Here is a 17,897-nt window from a genome sequence, read left to right on the forward strand (position 1 = left end):
CTGCCGGAGCATTGCCTGCTGGCACAACACATCAAGGGAGAGCTCTGTGACCTCACAGCCCCACTGGGCCACGCCCTTCGCCAGGACAGGCTGAGAGAGTTGGGGTGGTTCTGTTACCGGAAAGCGGCAAAATAATTCACTCTCTAAGACTTATTTGGAAGTTTTAGAAAGCAGGCATTCTTTATTGCAGCGCTGGCTGCACGGGGGATAACTCCACCTAACGTGCACACCCAAAAGACAAAACTAGCAAGTATTTATACTATGTTAATATACATATTCAGTATATTTCCGAGTAGTGCTTATCACATTCATGGATTTTTCCGGGAACTCGTTAGCATATGCTAATGTCTTTCGCGCATGTTTGTTGGCACCTCCGGGTGGTCGTCCGGGGTCTTCAGACTCAGTCCTGGTATGACGTATACCTTATCCCTCAAGGCTGCTTTTGGGATCACCTTGTAACTTTCTTATCTTTGCGCATCTGTTCTTCCAAGGCCAAGCTGTTTAAAATGAGATTGTTCCAGAGCTTCTTAACTTACAACTAAGTATTTTCTAAGTTACAATGGTTTCCCTTTTGTTTGGTTACATCTATTGAGCAATGGATCTAATTGCTTGAATTGATCTTAGTATTTCAATATTCACAGGTATCAGTTCAGCCTGGAAAAGACAAGGCTCCGGGGAGATCTAATTGCTACCTTTCAGTACCCAAAGGGGCCTACAGGAAAGCTGGAGAGGGACTGTTTATGAGGGAGTGTAGTGATAGGACAGGGGTAATGGGTTTAAACTAAAAGAGGGGAGATTTAGATTAGATATTAGGAAGAAACTCTTTACTGTGATGATAGTGAGGCACTGGAACAGGCTGCCAGAGAGGTTGTGGACATCCCAGTACAAACTGGAACCCCTGATCCTTCCCAGTACAGACTGGAGCACGTTCTGCTATGTGCTGGCTTTGGCTGCCCCACATGCCCGTGGGGAGGGCTGCGCAGCTGGGCCTCACCTGCCCTTCTCCAGCCCAGAGCCCGCAGTACAGCCTGGAGCTGCGTCCTCCTTCCCTGCCTTCAAGCACAGACCCCCCAAGGCCTCTTCTCCAGGCCCCTCTCCCCTACCTGCTTTCTAGGGTCCAAAGCGCTGGCTGTAGCATCTTCTCCAGTGCCCAATGCCTCCTTTCCAGGGCCAAAATGCTCATTTTTGGGGCCCAAACCTGTCTTTTATTACCCACAGCCTTTTGTGAGGGCCCACAGTTTCATTCTTAGGGCCTGAACCCTCAAGGCGGAGCGAGTCGCCTGGCAACGCCTGCCAAAAAAAAAAAGGGAGAGCATCATCAGTGGATGATGGGGTTTGAGCCCCGTTCGTGGGACCACCGCGGCAGAGAGGAGCTGGCTGGCATGCCACCGTCCTCGCCGCTGCTCGTTTGCTCAGCATTGCCGGCCGAAGCACGGGAAAACCGTACGCGCGCGTCTCGTCACGCTCGCATGCGGTCCTTTACCTTTTTCCTCCCCAAATTCAGACTGTTTCTGTGTTCATAGGGAGAGTCTTCCACACGGTCGTTTTCGACATTTCATCCCAGATATTAATCTCGGAAGGATCGGTCCTGCAATAAATATTTTACATCGCAATCCGTGATTACGGGAACTGCTGCCGCCAAGTGCGTTAGCACCAGCAAGAGGACCAGGGGGGCCCGGGGAACCAAAGCTCAGCGTAAGCACCGGAGGTTTTGCTGGATGAGGAGTTGCGGGAGGCAAGCCTGTAGAACAACAGCTCCAGGCAAAGGCTCTTGCTGGCGTTTAGCCCTGGAGCGGGCTCCTAAGCCACTGCTGCTACAGGTCGTGCCTACACCACCTCTTTCTTAAATATGAGGATCTCCTGCTACCCTAAAGTCACTGATGATGCAAGTTTTGGGGGTTAAATGGGAGTTGTGCAGCCGCTCTGCGCAGGGGCAGAGCCCCGCCATCGTCTCCAGCAGCCCTGCCCAGAAATTTGATTTTCCCGCCGAGCGGACCGCTTTATCGAGGGACGCTCGATAAAGACGGTGCCAAACACCTTCAAACGAATCTTGCCGGGGGTCCTGGCGCTTGGTGGCACTTTACCTGTCGCTGCTTTGCTGTGGGATATCCAAGTCGCTGGTCTTCCCCACTTTCAGTTGAACCCAATTTGCAGCAGCAGCTTCCATCACCTTCTGGGACTCCTGACGGAAAAGGGACAAATCAAGTTCTCGGTCTTTAATCAAAGCGGAGATAAACTCAGCACCCAGTAAAGACGTTGCACGCTGTCCTCTCCTCCTGACCTGCGGCAGCTTTAGCTATTAGTGCAGCAGGGTGAAGACCTTTCACTCCAAATACTTTGGGGGGATTAAAAAACGCTATTATGAGTAAACCTTTCCGTAGTATTAATAATAATTAATAATAATAATAATAATCTTTATTATAGGACTCATTTTTAAAATTATACCTCTAGTCAAGTGTTAAGCTCACTGCTAATTTAGGACAAAAGGTTACGATGTGTGATCCAGGCTATTAGGATCCGTTTCTGTTTAGTTCTGATCTTGCCCCGACATTTAAAGACGAGCTGTGGCAGAAAGAGGCAATCTCACAGCCCGAGGGAGACGCCCGGCCCCGAGCACCCAGCAAGCTTCACCTCTTCTTCTTTGGCTTCATTTTTGGCATCGTCCAACTTCTTCTGCTTGCTTTCTGGCATAAGGTCATCCAGAAAGCTGAGCTCTCGCTTCGAGAAGCAGAAATCCATCACTTTCCGGACAAAAACGAGAGCCAAAACCTTCACGAATAAGAGGGAAGATGCAGCGAGGTCAGAGATGATGCCACAGCTCGCTCCGACGCTACAAACACCCCGACGCCGAGCAGCACCGGCTCTTACCATCATGGGGAAGATGATGGCGGCACGCGACACCTTGATGGCCCAGAGCAGGACGAGGCAGATCAGCTGGATCATGGTGAAGAAATGCACCTTTCGCAAGGGGACGTGCCGCAGGTAGATGAAATCCGGCTGGTGTTTCGCCGGCATCCCAAACAGCTTCAAGCGATCGAAGAACTGTAAAATAACAGTGAGAAGTTTCTGGCCCCGGGGAGACGCGGAGGGAGTGTTCAGGATCTCACTTGCAATGAGAAATCCTGGATCCCACCGCGTTCCTCTGCGAGCAGCACCCAATTTTCCCTCCGCTCCATCTATAAACCGGCTTGCCCGCGAGAGCTGCCCACCGAACTGCAATTATTCCCCGTTATTCTGTTCTCAGCGTTTCTCAGCACGCTGAATCCCCCAGCAAGGATTTCCACCAGCCACAGAAATCGCCTTCCCTTCGCGCTGAATTCCCCCATTTTCCCGTAACCTGCCCTGAACTTGCCCGGTCCTCCCGGCCCTATACACCTCCTGTGCCTCCTCCAATCTTTTTCTTACACAAAATATTTTGATCGCTTGCTTTCGGAGAGGGGTTTTTCCCCCCATGCCACTGCTTTTTTTACCTGCTTCTATAGAGATGAAATACCAGGGACCCAACACGCTGTAAAAGAGGCCGTACCTGAATTCCTCTGAGCGACGACACACCCATGTAGAGAAAGACGCCATAAAGCACAGGCATTGGTATAAACTCCAAAAATAAATACAGAAGTTAGTGCATTCTTGTTTTCAAATTGCATTTTCAGTATTACCGCTCTCTTCTACAGTCCCTGCCTAAAATTGCCTAAAGCCTTCCAGCTTCCACAGGGTTAGAGAAGTGTCGCATTTTAACCATCAGAGATTTTGTGCGTGCGAATGATTTAATGCTCTGCTTTAGGCTGAGCTTTTGAGTTACACTTCATCAGAATAATCCTGTTTTCCAGAAAGGTTGGAGGAAAATAGGTGATTTCGCCCATGCTACCATATGCCGCGTTCTGTGACGGTAGAAAAACATTTGTACGTGTTCTTGTGGCAACACGCAAGAGCAGCATGCCTCCTGTGAGCCTAGAGATGAGATTACTTTGTGGGAGGAACACGCAAGGAAGCCCACGGGGACGATTTCAGCGCGTTTAGCTACTGGGAACGGCTGTTCCGAGGCATCTGGGGGAACAAATTGCAACCGATAACATGCTGCCTGGTTGAAAGAGCAGAGGTACTGCTCTAAATACGCTTCATCGTAACCCATAAACACGGGTGGGCCTGAAAGACATCTGAAAATCCAAGCAGTTGGCTTGCTCGCTTGGCTCGAGCGTGCCAAACTGGGGTCTGAAGGGCTGGAAAGTGCAACCGAGGGTGGTTCCCACCACGGATCGAGCCCCAAGGTTTGGGATCACCTCCTCCTCTGCTCCACAGCTACTCAGGCCTGGAGAAAGGGGACTAGTTTTGCATAACCTCCAAAAAGCTCGCGGTTGTTGGGTGGTTTCCATTTTCCTCTTACCTTTAACACCGAAGTGAAGAAGACTGAGCAGCCCATGAGCACAAAGATCATCAAGCCAGTGACTCTCTGCTCTCGTATCCCCAGAAACTTGGGCTGTTCTCCTGGAGCTGAGCAGCCAGACTCCACTTTGAGGCTATTCACGTGGGTGATGGACAGGACGGTCGCAGCCACAAACCACGGCAGCCCCATCACGGAGCACACCCCCAGCATCACGGCCACCATGAAGAGGTCCAGGTGGTACCCGCATCCTTTCTGCGCGGAGCGAAACAAGAAACAGAGCATCTCACGGGACAAGAGCAAGGACAACGTCGCAAGTCAGACCCAAACAACCCTGTTTGAGCTCAAGTCGACGTCTTGAAAATTTAAAACACGAACTGGAAACAAATAAGGATGTATCCAGTCTTTGCGCAAGCACCTTGCATGACAATCCGGCAGCACTTCAGACAAAGTGGATTTGGGGAGTTTGTATCTACTTCTCAACAAAAAAAAACCACCTTACTATTTTTCATTCATAAAGACATTTCTACCACTTGCGAGTAAGATATGACTCTCAGTTATCCCTGGCAGCACATCAAAATGATTCGTTCCCCAGCTGCTGCTGACATTTTAAAACAAAAGCGTGCTTCTACAACGCTCTAAGCTTAATATGCTCCTCCGAAAGATTGCTCATCTGAACTCCCCTGTTGTCGTTTGCTCCCTGTGTCATCGTTAAGCCAGGAGACCATCTTGCCACGCTGCCTGACGTTGTTGCAAACCAATGCCTTCACAAGGCATTTGGAATTGGAGCTTCTCCCCGTACCTGCAGCCCAGAGCGGGTTGGGGATGGGGTTGTCTCCTGCAGCCCCTTACCTTCAGCCTGTGCTCCTTCCTGTTCACGATAAGAGCAGTGATCTGCTGGTCCATGAATATCAAGATGGTGCAAAGCAGAGCTGGGATGAGCGCAGCCACCACCGTCCACCAAGGGTTGGGTCCTGTGGGGCTGATGAACCACCCGCGGTCGTCTCTGGTAGGCTGCAACAAAGCACACACATCAGCCTCGTCTCCCAGCCCAGCTACTTCACCGGCTTGGATTTTCCCCTCCATCCCCGTGTCACAGCATCTCCCAGCCCTGGTTTCACGTCACCCCGGGGCTCAGCAGTGCCAGCATCCTCTTTGCAAGCACCTGTAGCTATTTCTCCTGCAGGTACCTAGTTTTGGGGCTGTCTTCTCATATCCAGGAGGAAACGATGCACTTGGAGGTGGAGGAGGAGATGGTCACACCACCAGCATCTCCTCCAGACTCAGCCCTGTCCTGCCCTGGTGAAACCCGCTCCGTGCCACAACACCCCCCCTACCTTGAACGTATGGGGGATGTGGAGCTTCGGTGACGGGATCCCAGTCATGAAGTCAGTGAGCACCATGATGACGATGGTGAGGAAAACAGCAAAGTCACTTATTGTGGACCGCACCTGGGGCAAGAAACCAGAGCTGAAAGGGGCATCGCAAAGGGGGCCGCAACATGAGATGGAAAAATGAGAGACATCAACAACATTAAGGCTGGTTAACAAAATCCCACCACTCTGAGGACATGCAGCCAAATCCCTTGGTTAGCTACTGTTGCTGTGCTTGTCTCTGTGAGAGCTGGTGTCAGACAAGAAAAAAAAAAAGAGTTTAATTAGGTGGAAGAGGGTTGTTTGAATTCAAACCTTAAGTAAAAAAAATATTAAAAAATAAGGAAGCAGATGGCTGCCACTGCAGCCACGCTCACAGCTAAAATGGGAATAAGGCGCACTGAGGCATCGTATGTTCCTCAAAAGGAAGAAAAAGTGTCTTTTCCTATGGCAGCTCCTCATTTGAACCAACTTTCCCCTTGAGCATAATGCACAGAAGGTTAAAAAAAAAAAAAAAAAAAAAAGGCAAATAAACCCCCACAACTTTGGAAGACCTCTTTTCCCACTGCCTGAGCAAAATATCGCTCGGGGGCAGGTCGCGAGGCAGGTGGGAAACGCCACGGTCGTTTAGCACTCATGGAAACGAGGGAGGGACATCCAAGCTGCTGGAGAGTTTGGCCTTCAAGGTCAATGTTTCCCAGCTTGACCAAGCGGTGGCAAATACTGCTTAGCGCTCCGGGAAAGCCATTTTGGGAAATGAGTGTGGAGACTGCTGCCGGCCACCATCTTCTACCTACTCTGGTTGGGAAGTAACGGCTGCTTTTAAACTTCTTCAAGAAGCTCGACAGGACAAAGGTGGAGAAGAAGAGGATGCAGCACCAGAAGAGGACATTAGGCGCGTAGGGGCCATTGCGTCCACAGGCAGGTCCGTGAAACTCTCCATGCAAATACCGACATTCCTGGAGAAACAGAGCGTCAGGACACAAAGGTAGTGCACGTGCGGCAAGGAAACCTGGGATAACTCGGGGCTTTTGAGGATCTTGGTCCAAGATCCATGACCTTGTAACTGCTGCTGCTGCTGCTGCTGCTGCTGACGGAGATTTATATTGAATGAGCAGCAGCTGAACAAGTGACACATCGAACCGCACAGAGGAGAGCGGAGAGGCGAGATGTGATGGGACACCATATCACAGACCCATGGCACATCCTCCGCTCGAATGGCAGGCAACCGTGGCTGAAGAAGACGCCAAGAGGGGAAGGAAACACTGGAAGTTCTTGGGGATAGAGAAAGAGGGAGCAGGGAAGGAGGGCTAAGACAACCGCGGAAGGAAAGGAGAAGAGACGAATCGTCCCTTCCCAGCGAAGGGCTCCCAGGACACGGCCAAGAGGGGATGAAGATGTCCTGAAGAGCCTCCCATCCTATGCCTGGGCTTTGCTTCCAGCAACAGCAGCCCGAGAGGCTGCTCAGACGTGCAAATTTATGCATGGACCTACAGACAGTGCTGAGTAAGCAAGCAAGGACTGGAGTTCTTAGGAACCAAGTAAGGAAGCTAAGGACTACCTTCAAGCAGGAACTTAAGTCCTCCAACTTCTACAAGAATCAAACCACCCACTTAACCTTGCTCCTGGTCAGAAAAATTGTCCTGCGACAGGGTCAAGGAGGACAGTTATTACCCACGATGTTGGGGGGACAAGGTGGACTCTCCTTCCCAGGACCAAGCGGGTTAAAACCACACGTTAGATTTAAAGAATGCCTTTGCAGAGCAGCACTAGCACAGTCTGAAGCCCCTCATCACCCGAAGGGCTCTGACTTTTGCAAAATGTGAACGCCCCTGGACCCCGCGGCCGCGGAAGTAGTGGCTTGGGGCACTTACAGTCACCGTGAGGTTTTCCCAGGCGATGCCAGACACGTCGATCTCGTTGCTCTCCCAGAAACGCAGGGTTGCCTTGCTGGGATGGCTTGGTGCCTCACACTTACAGCTGGGAGGAGAAAAGCCAAGACGAGGGTGAGGGAAAGGCAACGGAGGTGCAGCCCTGAGCTCCTGCCAAGGGGCAGCAGCCTTTTAGGAGGAAAAGAAAAACTCACTAGTAGACGGTGAGGAAGTCGAGCTTGCTGTGCATGTGCACAGGGTAGGTCTCTCGCAGGTGACTCAGCTTCTCCAGAGCCTCGTAGATGAAGATGATGCAGATGAGGGAGGCGAAGGCTTCTTCGGTGAAGCGGGTGATGTAGCACACCAAACAGCTGGCGTCGGTGGCCACCAGCACTATGCAGAAGAAGGCAGTCCACAGCCCGATGCAGGCCCGCAGAGAGAGATAGGAGAGCGCGTACTCCCTGGGAAACCAAAATCAAACAAAGGGTGGAAAGGCCAGGAAGAGGCGCCGAGCCGTGCCTTCCTTCGGGGAAAATCACGAGCAATTTAGGAGCACGTCAAGGCTGCAGATGGTAAATGCACTTTCCATGTCCTACTACAGACAGCCTTGGGGCTGCGGTGCAGGGTGCGGACCTGCAGGAGGAGAGGCCAATTATTTCATGATTGTTATTTAACAATTAGCTTGTGTTAAGGCCTTGGAGGCTAATTGAGGTCAGGGCCCTTTGTGGAAGGTGGTGTCCTCCCACATCACCCCCATGCCCTAACACCAAAACCCCGGCTGATTTTGCACCCAGTCACCTGCTACCAGCAAGCTGGGGCTGAAGAATAAATTGAATTGCAATCAGGGTGTCTCATCTCACATCAAACTCATCACAACACAAGGATCCCCATCCTTATGGCTTCTCCTCTTCCTGCTTCATTTTAACCCTAAAAACCCCAAACAACCTCATCCATCCTTCAGAGACCAAGGGCTCTTGCACCATCACATACTAAAGCAGCAGCGTGCAACGTCTGCGACACAGAAAACAACTGAAATCTAACAACTCTCACTGAGAAAAAGACGAGAAAAACATCTTTTCTCCACCACTGCCTCCTGAAGGCTCTCGCGGCACTCGGCCGCGGCAGCCGGCCTTACTTGCAGAATTTGTAGAGGATCTTTTCGAACACGAGGACGGGTCCAGTGCTGCCAAGGATGGTGAGAGGTTGGCCAGCAAAGAGGGAATACACCACGCCGGTCATGGATGCGCCCAGCAGTGACTCCATGGCACTCTGTCCAGGGAAGAGGCAGCAGCGAGGAAATAAATCAATGGGAAAAAGAAGAAAAAACCCAAAGCAAATTCACTGCAGCGAAGATTTTGCATGAGTTTTGCGCTCCCCCACGCCACCCAAGAGTGGTGCTCACGATGTGGCCATCGGTCGCCTCCCCCAGCAGTCCCCCGAAGGTGATGACAGGGGACATGCAGGCACAGAAGAGGAAGAGGAAGGACGCCAGACACTGCAGGCTCAGACCATCCCGAAAGTCGCTCCAGAACCACGGGGCTTTGCGCTTCACGTCCAGGATCAAACCTCCAAAGAGCCTGGAGGAAGGAAAAACAAATAGACTGTTTCCCTGCAAGACCACACAGAGGGGGTTTTGCTGCAGAAGGACAAGCCCAAGCAGACAGTAACCTTCATTGCTAACCAGCAGCAGTCTCCTTCGGCCGTTTTATACCCGGCAGAAACCAAGCAAGCACAAAAAACCCCTCCAACAAAAAGAAAAAGGACCAAACCTGAAAGCCCATCCCCTCTTACTGCAACTGTCCCTTGCTTGGAGAAGCAGCAGAGCTCTCCCTGGAGGTATTTACACAGCTGCTTCCACCCCAAATCAAGAAAATCTGTCTGCAGTGGTGCTGTGGCTGAGCCCAGCTGCCCAGATCTCACCTGCCCAGCCCAGGGGACCGAGCTGGTAATGTGAAGCCCCTTCACTGAACCAACTAACCCCAGAAAGACAGGTAGACTCCCTTCCAAAAGTATACAGCAGTACAGCTGCATTTTTCAGCCATTTTGTGACATTAGGATTGCATTTGCACAGTCCCCATGCAAAATGCTTGGGGTAGAATTTGCTGAAGCGTTACAGCTTGTTGAATTCTGCTCCCACTGAAGAAAGACCCCCACTAATTTCAGCAGCAGCAGAATTTGGACAATTTGGAAAGCTTTGCGAAAAACATTGCCTCTCATTTGAGAACGTTCAAATTCTCCCTTATTATACCGGAGGATTTGAAACAGCTTTCATTTTACAGGGTTCTTCAGGTGTTTTTATAGGAGAAGAACTGGCTGAAGTGAGGACTTGACAAGAGAAGGACAATGGAAGGAGTCAGTGGGCACTGACCCACTGATTTTCCACTGAGGAGTAGGAAAACATTGGATTTTGGTTGTTCGGATGAGCTGCATCCAACCTTTCTCTTTTTCCTTGGAAGAGCTGAATGTTTCCTGTCAAAGGTAATAGGACTGCCTCCTACTATGTCCCTCCAGAACATGTGGGTGGGCAGGGGGGGAGAGGGAGACGGGGGCAGAGGGGTGGAAGGGGGAAGACGGGCCCCAGGCCTGGGCCAGGGGCTGCTCGGCCTCAGGACAGGCCCCACGGGCACCATGGTGAAGCTGGGCCTGGCTGCCAGGGGAGCCCGCCTTCCTCTCACACTGGGCTTGGCCGGCATAGGTTGGGAGGGCTGTCAGTCTCCTCCGCTAAGGTGACGCTGCTCTGGATTGATCCCCTGGGCTGTCACTCTGCCCTGGTTCGGGGCCTGCCCCTCCCTGTGGTGCTGCTCTCACTGATTGGCTGTCTGAGGGGTCACTCCCCCACAGTGCCCGCCCTTCCCTCTGGTGATCTTTCCTCTGATTGGTTGCCTGGCACTTCCCCTTGCTCCTCCCATCAAACAATGGGTCAGACAGCTCATCAATCACGGGACTTGGGTGGGCATTGCCAGGGGACTGGCTCTGCCTTGAGGGTTTAGGCCCTAAGAATGAAACTGTGGGCGCTCCCAAAAGGCTGTGGGTAATAAAAGACAGGTTTGGGCCCTAAAAATGAGCATTTTGGCCCTGGAAAGGAGGCTTTGGGCACTGAGAAGGGTGGGCTACATGCTACAAATAACGCTTTGGACCCTGGAAACCAGGGGAACCTCTTGGTTCCGACGTGAGCTGGCTTTGGTGCCCAGTAACTGCCCCATTCTCTGTATATTTGACAAAGAGAGAATTCCCATCCTTCAAATCTGTTTCTGCTCTTTACAAGCAGAGTCAATGCTCTGAAGAGCAGAAACAAAAGCCAGAAGAGGAAACAGAAGTAAACTTGCAGACATGCTTGAGAGTGGCCTAAAAACATCTACTCTGGTATCCAGTAGCTGAAGATTAGACCTTTTGGTTACTAAATCCTCTCTCTGTGTTGCATTTACTTCTCTCCTGCTCTGTTGCAATCAATGACTGCATTTTTAATACAAAAGCAGATAACAATACGGGACGTGATGAGCATGAATGAAAACATAGAGGATGTTTTTCGTGTTTGACCAGATTAAAAAAACCTTCAAGACCTCAAGAGGACCTTCTGCCTCATGTCACCCTAAAACGAGCAGGTCTGCTATCCATATATGTGCCTAACAAGGACAATATTTCTGATATCTCTGGAGAGAAAGAAATTAGCTGTGCAACCTCAGACAGTAACTTCTTTCACAAAAATAGCTGCTTAGCCACATCAGACAAAGAATCTGCCACCTCAAATGCAAATCCCTCAGATTAGAGAAACAAACAAACCACAAAACCAAAACAACAATAAAACAGAAGATCCTCAGACTACAAAGCATCCCCATCCAAAAATTTAACATCTTTTACAATATTTTACATTTTTAGCAACAGGGCAAAGGGCCTGGTCACGTCTGGAATTTTTCTTAGCAAAGTGCAAGTAAGCAGTGTACTTGTCAGGATAGTGAGTACAGGCAGTCAACCTCCTCTGAGGCCTCTGTAGTAGACCCTTAACGTAGTCGTATATCATAGAAGAGATTCGACAATTTTCTGCTTTCCCTCACTGATGCTTCAGGGAAGGTTTCATGAAACAGGTGAGCTAATTAAGAACAGCGCAATGATTCCAAAAAGCAAGCGCCATTTCTTATACGAACCTGTACCTAATATAACCCCTGACTGAAAAGATTCCATTTATTAGTCTAATTACAGATTATTTACTAATCTGTGGTCAACTTTAGACAGACTCTGCAGGGTCACGAAAGTTGTCCTCAGGAAGTGTGCAACAAGGTCTCTAATTTGCAGTCACCAAAGATCAGCTTCCTCCCATCAGGAGACCTTGCTGTGCCTGGAGTTCTGCATCACCTGGGAATGATGCAAGCCTGATGACAACTTGTCATTTGGTGCTCCAGACATTCCAGCTGCATTATTCTCTTTACAATGACTCCTCTAAGCCAGAAGAGAGTAATCACTGCAAGGGGTTGCCAGAGATGGAAAAAGAAACTGGATACAGTGTTGACATGAGAGTATCTACAAACAGAAATAACCAGGGGTACCTAAGAAGTGAGCTCCTTGGAACAGAACTAGAGACTCTTAAAATCAAGTATTACTTCAAAGAATGAACGAGGCAAGTAAGATTGCACTGCTCTTTCAAAAAGAAGAGGAAAAAACCCCACCAGACGGCTAGTATGAAGAAAGAGCACTTGTGGGCTAATAACAGCTCCTATTACACCCAAAGCTCAGCACTGCATTACTTCCCTAAGCAGAGGCGCACAGAGAAGCCATTCTAAAGCTACAATTAGACAATCACATTGGGTTGAAGCGGGTACCGCAATGTAAATGTTACAATTACACTAACATGAAAATTAATCACCAGCACATTACTGGCAAATTATTAGCATGCACAAATCCTTCTGAATTTCCCAGCTTTGAATTTTAGACTGGGCACACAGCTTAGTTAAAAGAATCTGCTTGACTGAACAGATTTTAAAGTCTCCGAAGGATATGTCTTACACCAAATTACAATATCAATGCTGCTGCTTCTCATTATGTTTTCAAATGAAATATGGCTTCGCAATTTAATGTAAACACGAGAAATGTTTTCACTGTGAAAAAACCCCTCAGTATTTCACCAAGATACGCAAGTGCTACGCTACATGAATGTGTAAGCATTAAAAAATAATACAGCAGACGTTATTTCAGTGGACAGACTTTTTTAAAGTTACTTTTTTTAAACAACACAAATTTCTAACAGTCTCCTGTTTAACTGCTCTACTCATTTTTCTACCCTTCACTGCTCAGTAACAGCTTCTTCCATAGGCTTTAAAAACAATAATTCAACGAGCTTCAAGGTCTTCATCTTTCCCCCATTGTCAACTTGCTGCACAGCTATTATTCACATAGCTGAAGATACTAACCAAGATTGCAATCTGAATCACAGTCTGTTAACAGCGCAACTTATCTCGACGTTGATTCACGTTTACATTAGTGACAAGAAGCATAATATGCAATTGTTTTTACATCATTCCTATTCTTCTACTATTCAAAGAACATCCAACAAACCTCCGGAGCCTTGAGAGAAGATGGAAACAGAGGCTGTTCCCTGTGAATCCTACTAAAAATCCACAAGGATATCTAAGCAGATGAAAACCCTCAAAACTAAGCAGTAAAACTCATTTCTAACCAGATGATGGGTAAGACAATCATGCGAGAGCACCACTCTGCCTCTTGGAAAAGCAGAAAGGTGGATCTTCTGAAAACAAGGCCTTGTTTCTCAGCTTGATTGTAAACACCATGAAGTTTCCTGTTTATACCACCTCCCATAAGGTGGGAGATCTAAACATAGCATCTAAAAGGAACACCGCTGGCTTCCTCTTAGTTTCTATTTCACCCTCTTCTTCACCCACCCTACCCCTAACAAAGCAGGAGGAAGAAGCCACATCAGCGATCAAGGCAGCAACCTTCAACTGAAACCATGCCAGTAACAGCCATAGCATCATAAATACATAGTACCTTCACATGCCAAACAGCACAACTTAGAATACCATTTTAAGAGAGTTTTTTTTCTCCTATGGCTTTTGTTTGTATGGGGGGGGGTTTTTTAATGGCACCTAAGCGACAAATAGCTTCAAAAAAAGGCAAGAAAAAGAGACTTTTCCTGCCTTTACAGACCTGCACAGAGCTTGAGTCATACTTGCATCTTTCACATTTGGATCTGTAGTCAGGCTCCTGATGAGAACTGTAATCATCTGTAATGGTCTGTGCTGCACAAGACTTGCCAGTGCAACAGAAGGTTCGAATGAAGGATCTGTAATGGTTGAACATGACAAAGTGTAAGAAACTAAAAAGAAAACCCCATAGAAAAAATAGGCTTTATCTTCTCTCCTACGACTTCACTATAATTGTAAAGTTTTGAGACAAGTCTGTCCTCCATCTAACGTTCTATCATTACAAAGCAAAACAAAATTGAAAAGCGTCAACGGATGAAGGCGCTGAATTACAAACGCCTTTCATTCACCTAATATCCATGCAAGAAAGTGACAATCTGCCAACTTCCTCCTCCGTCATCAACAGAACTGAGAAGTGGGGGTTTTTTATCTAAAAAGCACCACCATACAATTGTTTATCATACTTGATGTTAAGGATCCAACGCAGCTGATAATTCCCACATCCTATCTCAACAACTGCCTGCTAACCATGCCAGTTATAGCAATATATAATGTTATAACGTTAAGTTGCCCAGCTGCCTCAACAGCAAAGGCGCTTTCCAATCTGAGCTAATACAGTCCTTCACAGATTTTTTTAAGGTCAGAAAGGACCTGTTTACAATTGCATCGACATTACTCAGACAGCAAATCCTTCTTATGATACCCACGTTTTGTATCTTCTTTACATATATCCCAGTTTCGTAGGCTAAACAGTTCCAAGACCTAAGCTACCCCTCTGGAGGGAGCAAGAGGAAGAGCAGCTTTTGGTATTGAATTGTACTTTTTCCTAACAGGACACTCCAACTCTGCTCCAGTATATCATTTAAAGCGTTGCAACAGGAGTTTTTCCAAAAACCATGCTGCTCTGCAGCTAAATAAATCACCATTTCCCCTGTAGCTCTTCTTGGGCGGGGGTTGGGGAGAAGAGAAGAAAAGGCTTTGCTTTCTCCATGGCCAAAAAGTTGCTTTTCAGTATCTGGGCAGGAAGCAACAGTTCCAAGGCAATGTCTGCAAAGCGACCGATGCTAGCAGTATAACTTTTCCTTTCTGTTGGCAAACCTGCCGCTCTCCTCAAGCCCCCACGTTACTCTACACCCCTCCCACCACCACCACCACCACCACCACCCCTCGGCCGCGTTTCCTGGCGGGCGGTACTCACCAGCGGTGGAGATGACAGCGAAGAGTTCCTGCAGGGAGGGCAGCAGCGTGTCGGGCTCGGCCTTCCAGACGCTCTGCAGCAGCCCGCTGACCTGTGTCACCTGCGAGACGGAGAGGTGCAGCTCGGCCTCCCGGCTGCCCTGGCTCGGGAATGGTTTTACTCCTCCTTGGCAACAAGTACAGTATGGCCTGAATTAGTGGCCTCAGCCTCCTCCACGAGCTTCTTCAGCAAGATGTGAGGGGACCAAGTTGGGCAGTGGGTGCTCACGTAACAGCAGCCCTCTTCATCTGCAGCTACTTGAGCCTGAAGCTCCTCAGCAGCCTTCTGTCAGAAGTCATCCTGCTCGGCCCGTGCCAGCAAAGCTCCAGCAGGCTCTCCCATTTCTCCAGCTCTCTGCTGAGGGAACGACGTCCTACACAATTCTTCAGGGAAGCTTTAGATGTGCAGTGGCACTCGAGCATTGATCAGCTGATGGATGCTCTGCAGTTTCCTGGCTCGCTCCTGCAGCTGCTTGCTAAAGGAGATGCAGCTTAGCGCTCTTCTGCTTGAGCTTCTCCACCTCCTCCCGCACTTCAGGAGAGCTTCCCTTCCTCAGAAGACAGTTCTCCTCTTGAAGGGCACGGCACCGCCTCTCCAGGTCTTGGAGCTCACGCCAGCTCTAAGCTCAACCCCAACGTGCCCGCTGGCTTTGCAGCCAGCACTGGAAGCAGCGCAGGGGAGGAGAAGCTGGCAAAGACAGCTTTGCAAGGCAGAGCCCTCTGGGGCACATCACTGAGCCCAACCCATTCCCACTCTGCTCTTCTGCGTGCCCAAGCATCAGCCAAGAAAGCAGTAAGCTGAATTTCACATGAACAGGAAATTAAAATGTCCGTGCTCGGTCGTTCAAGGGAACGAACCTGCCTGTGGGATCACCCTGAGGCTCACGGACAGGCCCAAGTCAAGAAGTCCAGTAGCCATTGCCTACAGGGAGAGCTGTAATCAAGCAGAGATGGAAAAGATTTCCATTGTTTGTGGTGATCCACCTCTTCCTTAGCAACCTGCGGCGACTGGAAGCAGGTCAGGCAACAACATGGGACCCGGGCGCAGGCAGAGATCTCCAAAGCTGCAGAGAGGCCTGGTGACCTCTTGGCTGGGAGCTGGCACCTTTCAAACTACTGTCTCCAGGCCATGTGCAACACCCCTCAATGACTAGATGGACGAACACACGGCCTCTCGGGGCCTTCTTACCAGGAGACCTCTCCCACACAAAAGGAAGCCCAGACTAAAGCGGGAGCATGTAGCACCCGAGGAAGAAATGATCATGCACGATTCCTATAGAGAAGAGCCTGCTGGCCACTGGAAGGCTGAACGATCACGAGAAGATATTAACAAATAACAAACCAAATACTACCAAGTACAAAAGGCCGGTAACAAATGAAGACTGAATACTTACCTCTGGGATGCCCCCCCGGCTCAGGAACAGGATTCCACCAAGTAGCTTGATCGACACGGGCTGCAGGAACCAAACAGGTAATCAGACAGAGGTGGGGAGAGTTTCTATTGCATGGCGTGATCTACTTCTTCCTTAGTCACCTCCAGTGACTGGAAGGGGGTGAGGTAATGACATGGGACACACAGAAAGGGGTAGGTTCCCACACCTAAAAAGGAACATGGGGGACCTTTTTGCCAAGATCTAGCAGTTCTTCAGGAAAAGAAATATTCAAGACTCATTTGTGCAATGCCTCCAAGGCACAAAAAGCTCTTGGAAGATCCTTAAGAAGGGCTTAGGTAAAACTGCACACGAATAACCTATTAAAACATCAACGTTTATTCCTTCTACCAAACAGACATCGACAAGTTACCTCTGGGATACCCCCGAGGCTCATAACCAGGATCCAGCCGAGAAGCTCGATAAGCACTGCCAATGCCCTCATCTGGAATCAAGCACAGATCAGAGATGTTTCCATGCACACAGAAGAAGCCCACACTAAGGAACTGGAGGAAAAAGTGATTGTCTATGCTTGTTGTGGTCGAGAGCCCATGAAAGGCTGCACCAGCACGACCCCTGCGTGTTCCTGTGGGCCAGGGACCTGCGGTTGATCCAAGGGGAGCAGGGCTGCAGGACTAGAGCAGATGCGCTCCTGTTTTACTGAGCGGACATCTCCTGAGCATGCCCCTCCGGGACGTCCCTGAGGCTGAAAGCCAGAGGGACTCGGCACCAGATTTCTTGCCCCGCACCACCACTCCCAGCCCCTTTGCTTGCCCAAAAACTGTTCCGGAAGCTGCTGCAGCCCCTCTGCACCTCCCACGGTGTGTCTGCCCCACTGCCCAAACTCTGGTGCCTGCCCAGCTCACCCAGCCCAGCCCAGCTCCTCTCCCAGACACAGCCCTAGTCCCGGCCCCACTGCCACCACGCTGAGGTGCGGTGGGTGCCAGGCCGCACTGCTTGGGGCTGGGTGCTGGCCCCCTGCCCGCCTACCTGCTCCCTGCGCTCGTTTCGGAGCAGCCTGGGCATCCCAGGCTTGCAGGGCCACCAGGAGGAGGAGGCGGTGGGCGAGAACCATGGCCCCCCCACACTCGCACCATGCTGCGACCACTGCTGCTGCAGCTGCCACTGCCGGAGCATTGCCTGCTGGCACAACACATCAAGGGAGAGCTCTGTGACCTCACAGCCCCACTGGGCCACGCCCTTCGCCAGGACAGGCTGAGAGAGTTGGGGTTGTTCTGTTACCGGAAAGCGGCAAAATAATTCACTCTCTAAGACTTATTTGGAAGTTTTAGAAAGCAGGCATTCTTTATTGCAGCGCTGGCTGCACGGGGGATAACTCCACCTAACGTGCACACCCAAAAGACAAAACTAGCAAGTATTTATACTATGTTAATATACATATTCAGTATATTTCCAAGTAGTGCTTATCACATTCATGGATTTTTCCGGGAACTCGT

General features: G+C 49.7%; 1 protein-coding gene across 1 annotated transcript; it reads right to left on the bottom strand.

Annotated features, from left to right (window-relative positions):
• Window positions 1–1,500: 1,500 nt before the first annotated feature.
• LOC129200997 (electroneutral sodium bicarbonate exchanger 1-like) lies at window positions 1,501–17,515 on the bottom strand. Its single transcript, XM_054812225.1, has 17 exons — window positions 17,431–17,515; window positions 16,814–16,885; window positions 16,405–16,464; window positions 14,969–15,137; window positions 9,025–9,199; window positions 8,758–8,891; window positions 7,838–8,083; window positions 7,626–7,731; window positions 6,549–6,710; window positions 5,716–5,829; window positions 5,231–5,392; window positions 4,382–4,633; window positions 3,527–3,595; window positions 2,869–3,042; window positions 2,632–2,769; window positions 2,085–2,182; window positions 1,501–1,588 (listed from the first exon to the last, which is right to left on the bottom strand). Exons 1-17 carry the CDS (start codon window positions 17,513–17,515, stop codon window positions 1,501–1,503), a joined length of 2,304 nt encoding a protein of 767 aa, XP_054668200.1.
• Between the last annotated feature and the right edge of the window lie 382 nt (window positions 17,516–17,897).

Source organism: Grus americana, unplaced genomic scaffold, assembly GCF_028858705.1.
Source record: "Grus americana isolate bGruAme1 unplaced genomic scaffold, bGruAme1.mat scaffold_75, whole genome shotgun sequence".
In the NCBI taxonomy this organism is placed as follows: domain Eukaryota; kingdom Metazoa; phylum Chordata; class Aves; order Gruiformes; family Gruidae; genus Grus; species Grus americana.

Bases quoted from the DNA above. Each gene is read 5' to 3' on its own strand.
- LOC129200997 (XM_054812225.1), bottom strand. From the start codon at position 17,515: ATGGTTCTCGCCCACCGCCTCCTCCTCCTGGTGGCCCTGCAAGCCTGG. The intron at 9,200-14,968 runs GTACCGCCCGCC...TCCTTCCTCCAG, and splicing joins GTCATCTCCACCGCTGGTGA to GCTCTTTGGAGGTTTGATCC. The intron at 1,589-2,084 runs GTAAAGTGCCAC...TATTTATTGCAG, and splicing joins CCACAGCAAAGCAGCGACAG to GACCGATCCTTCCGAGATTA.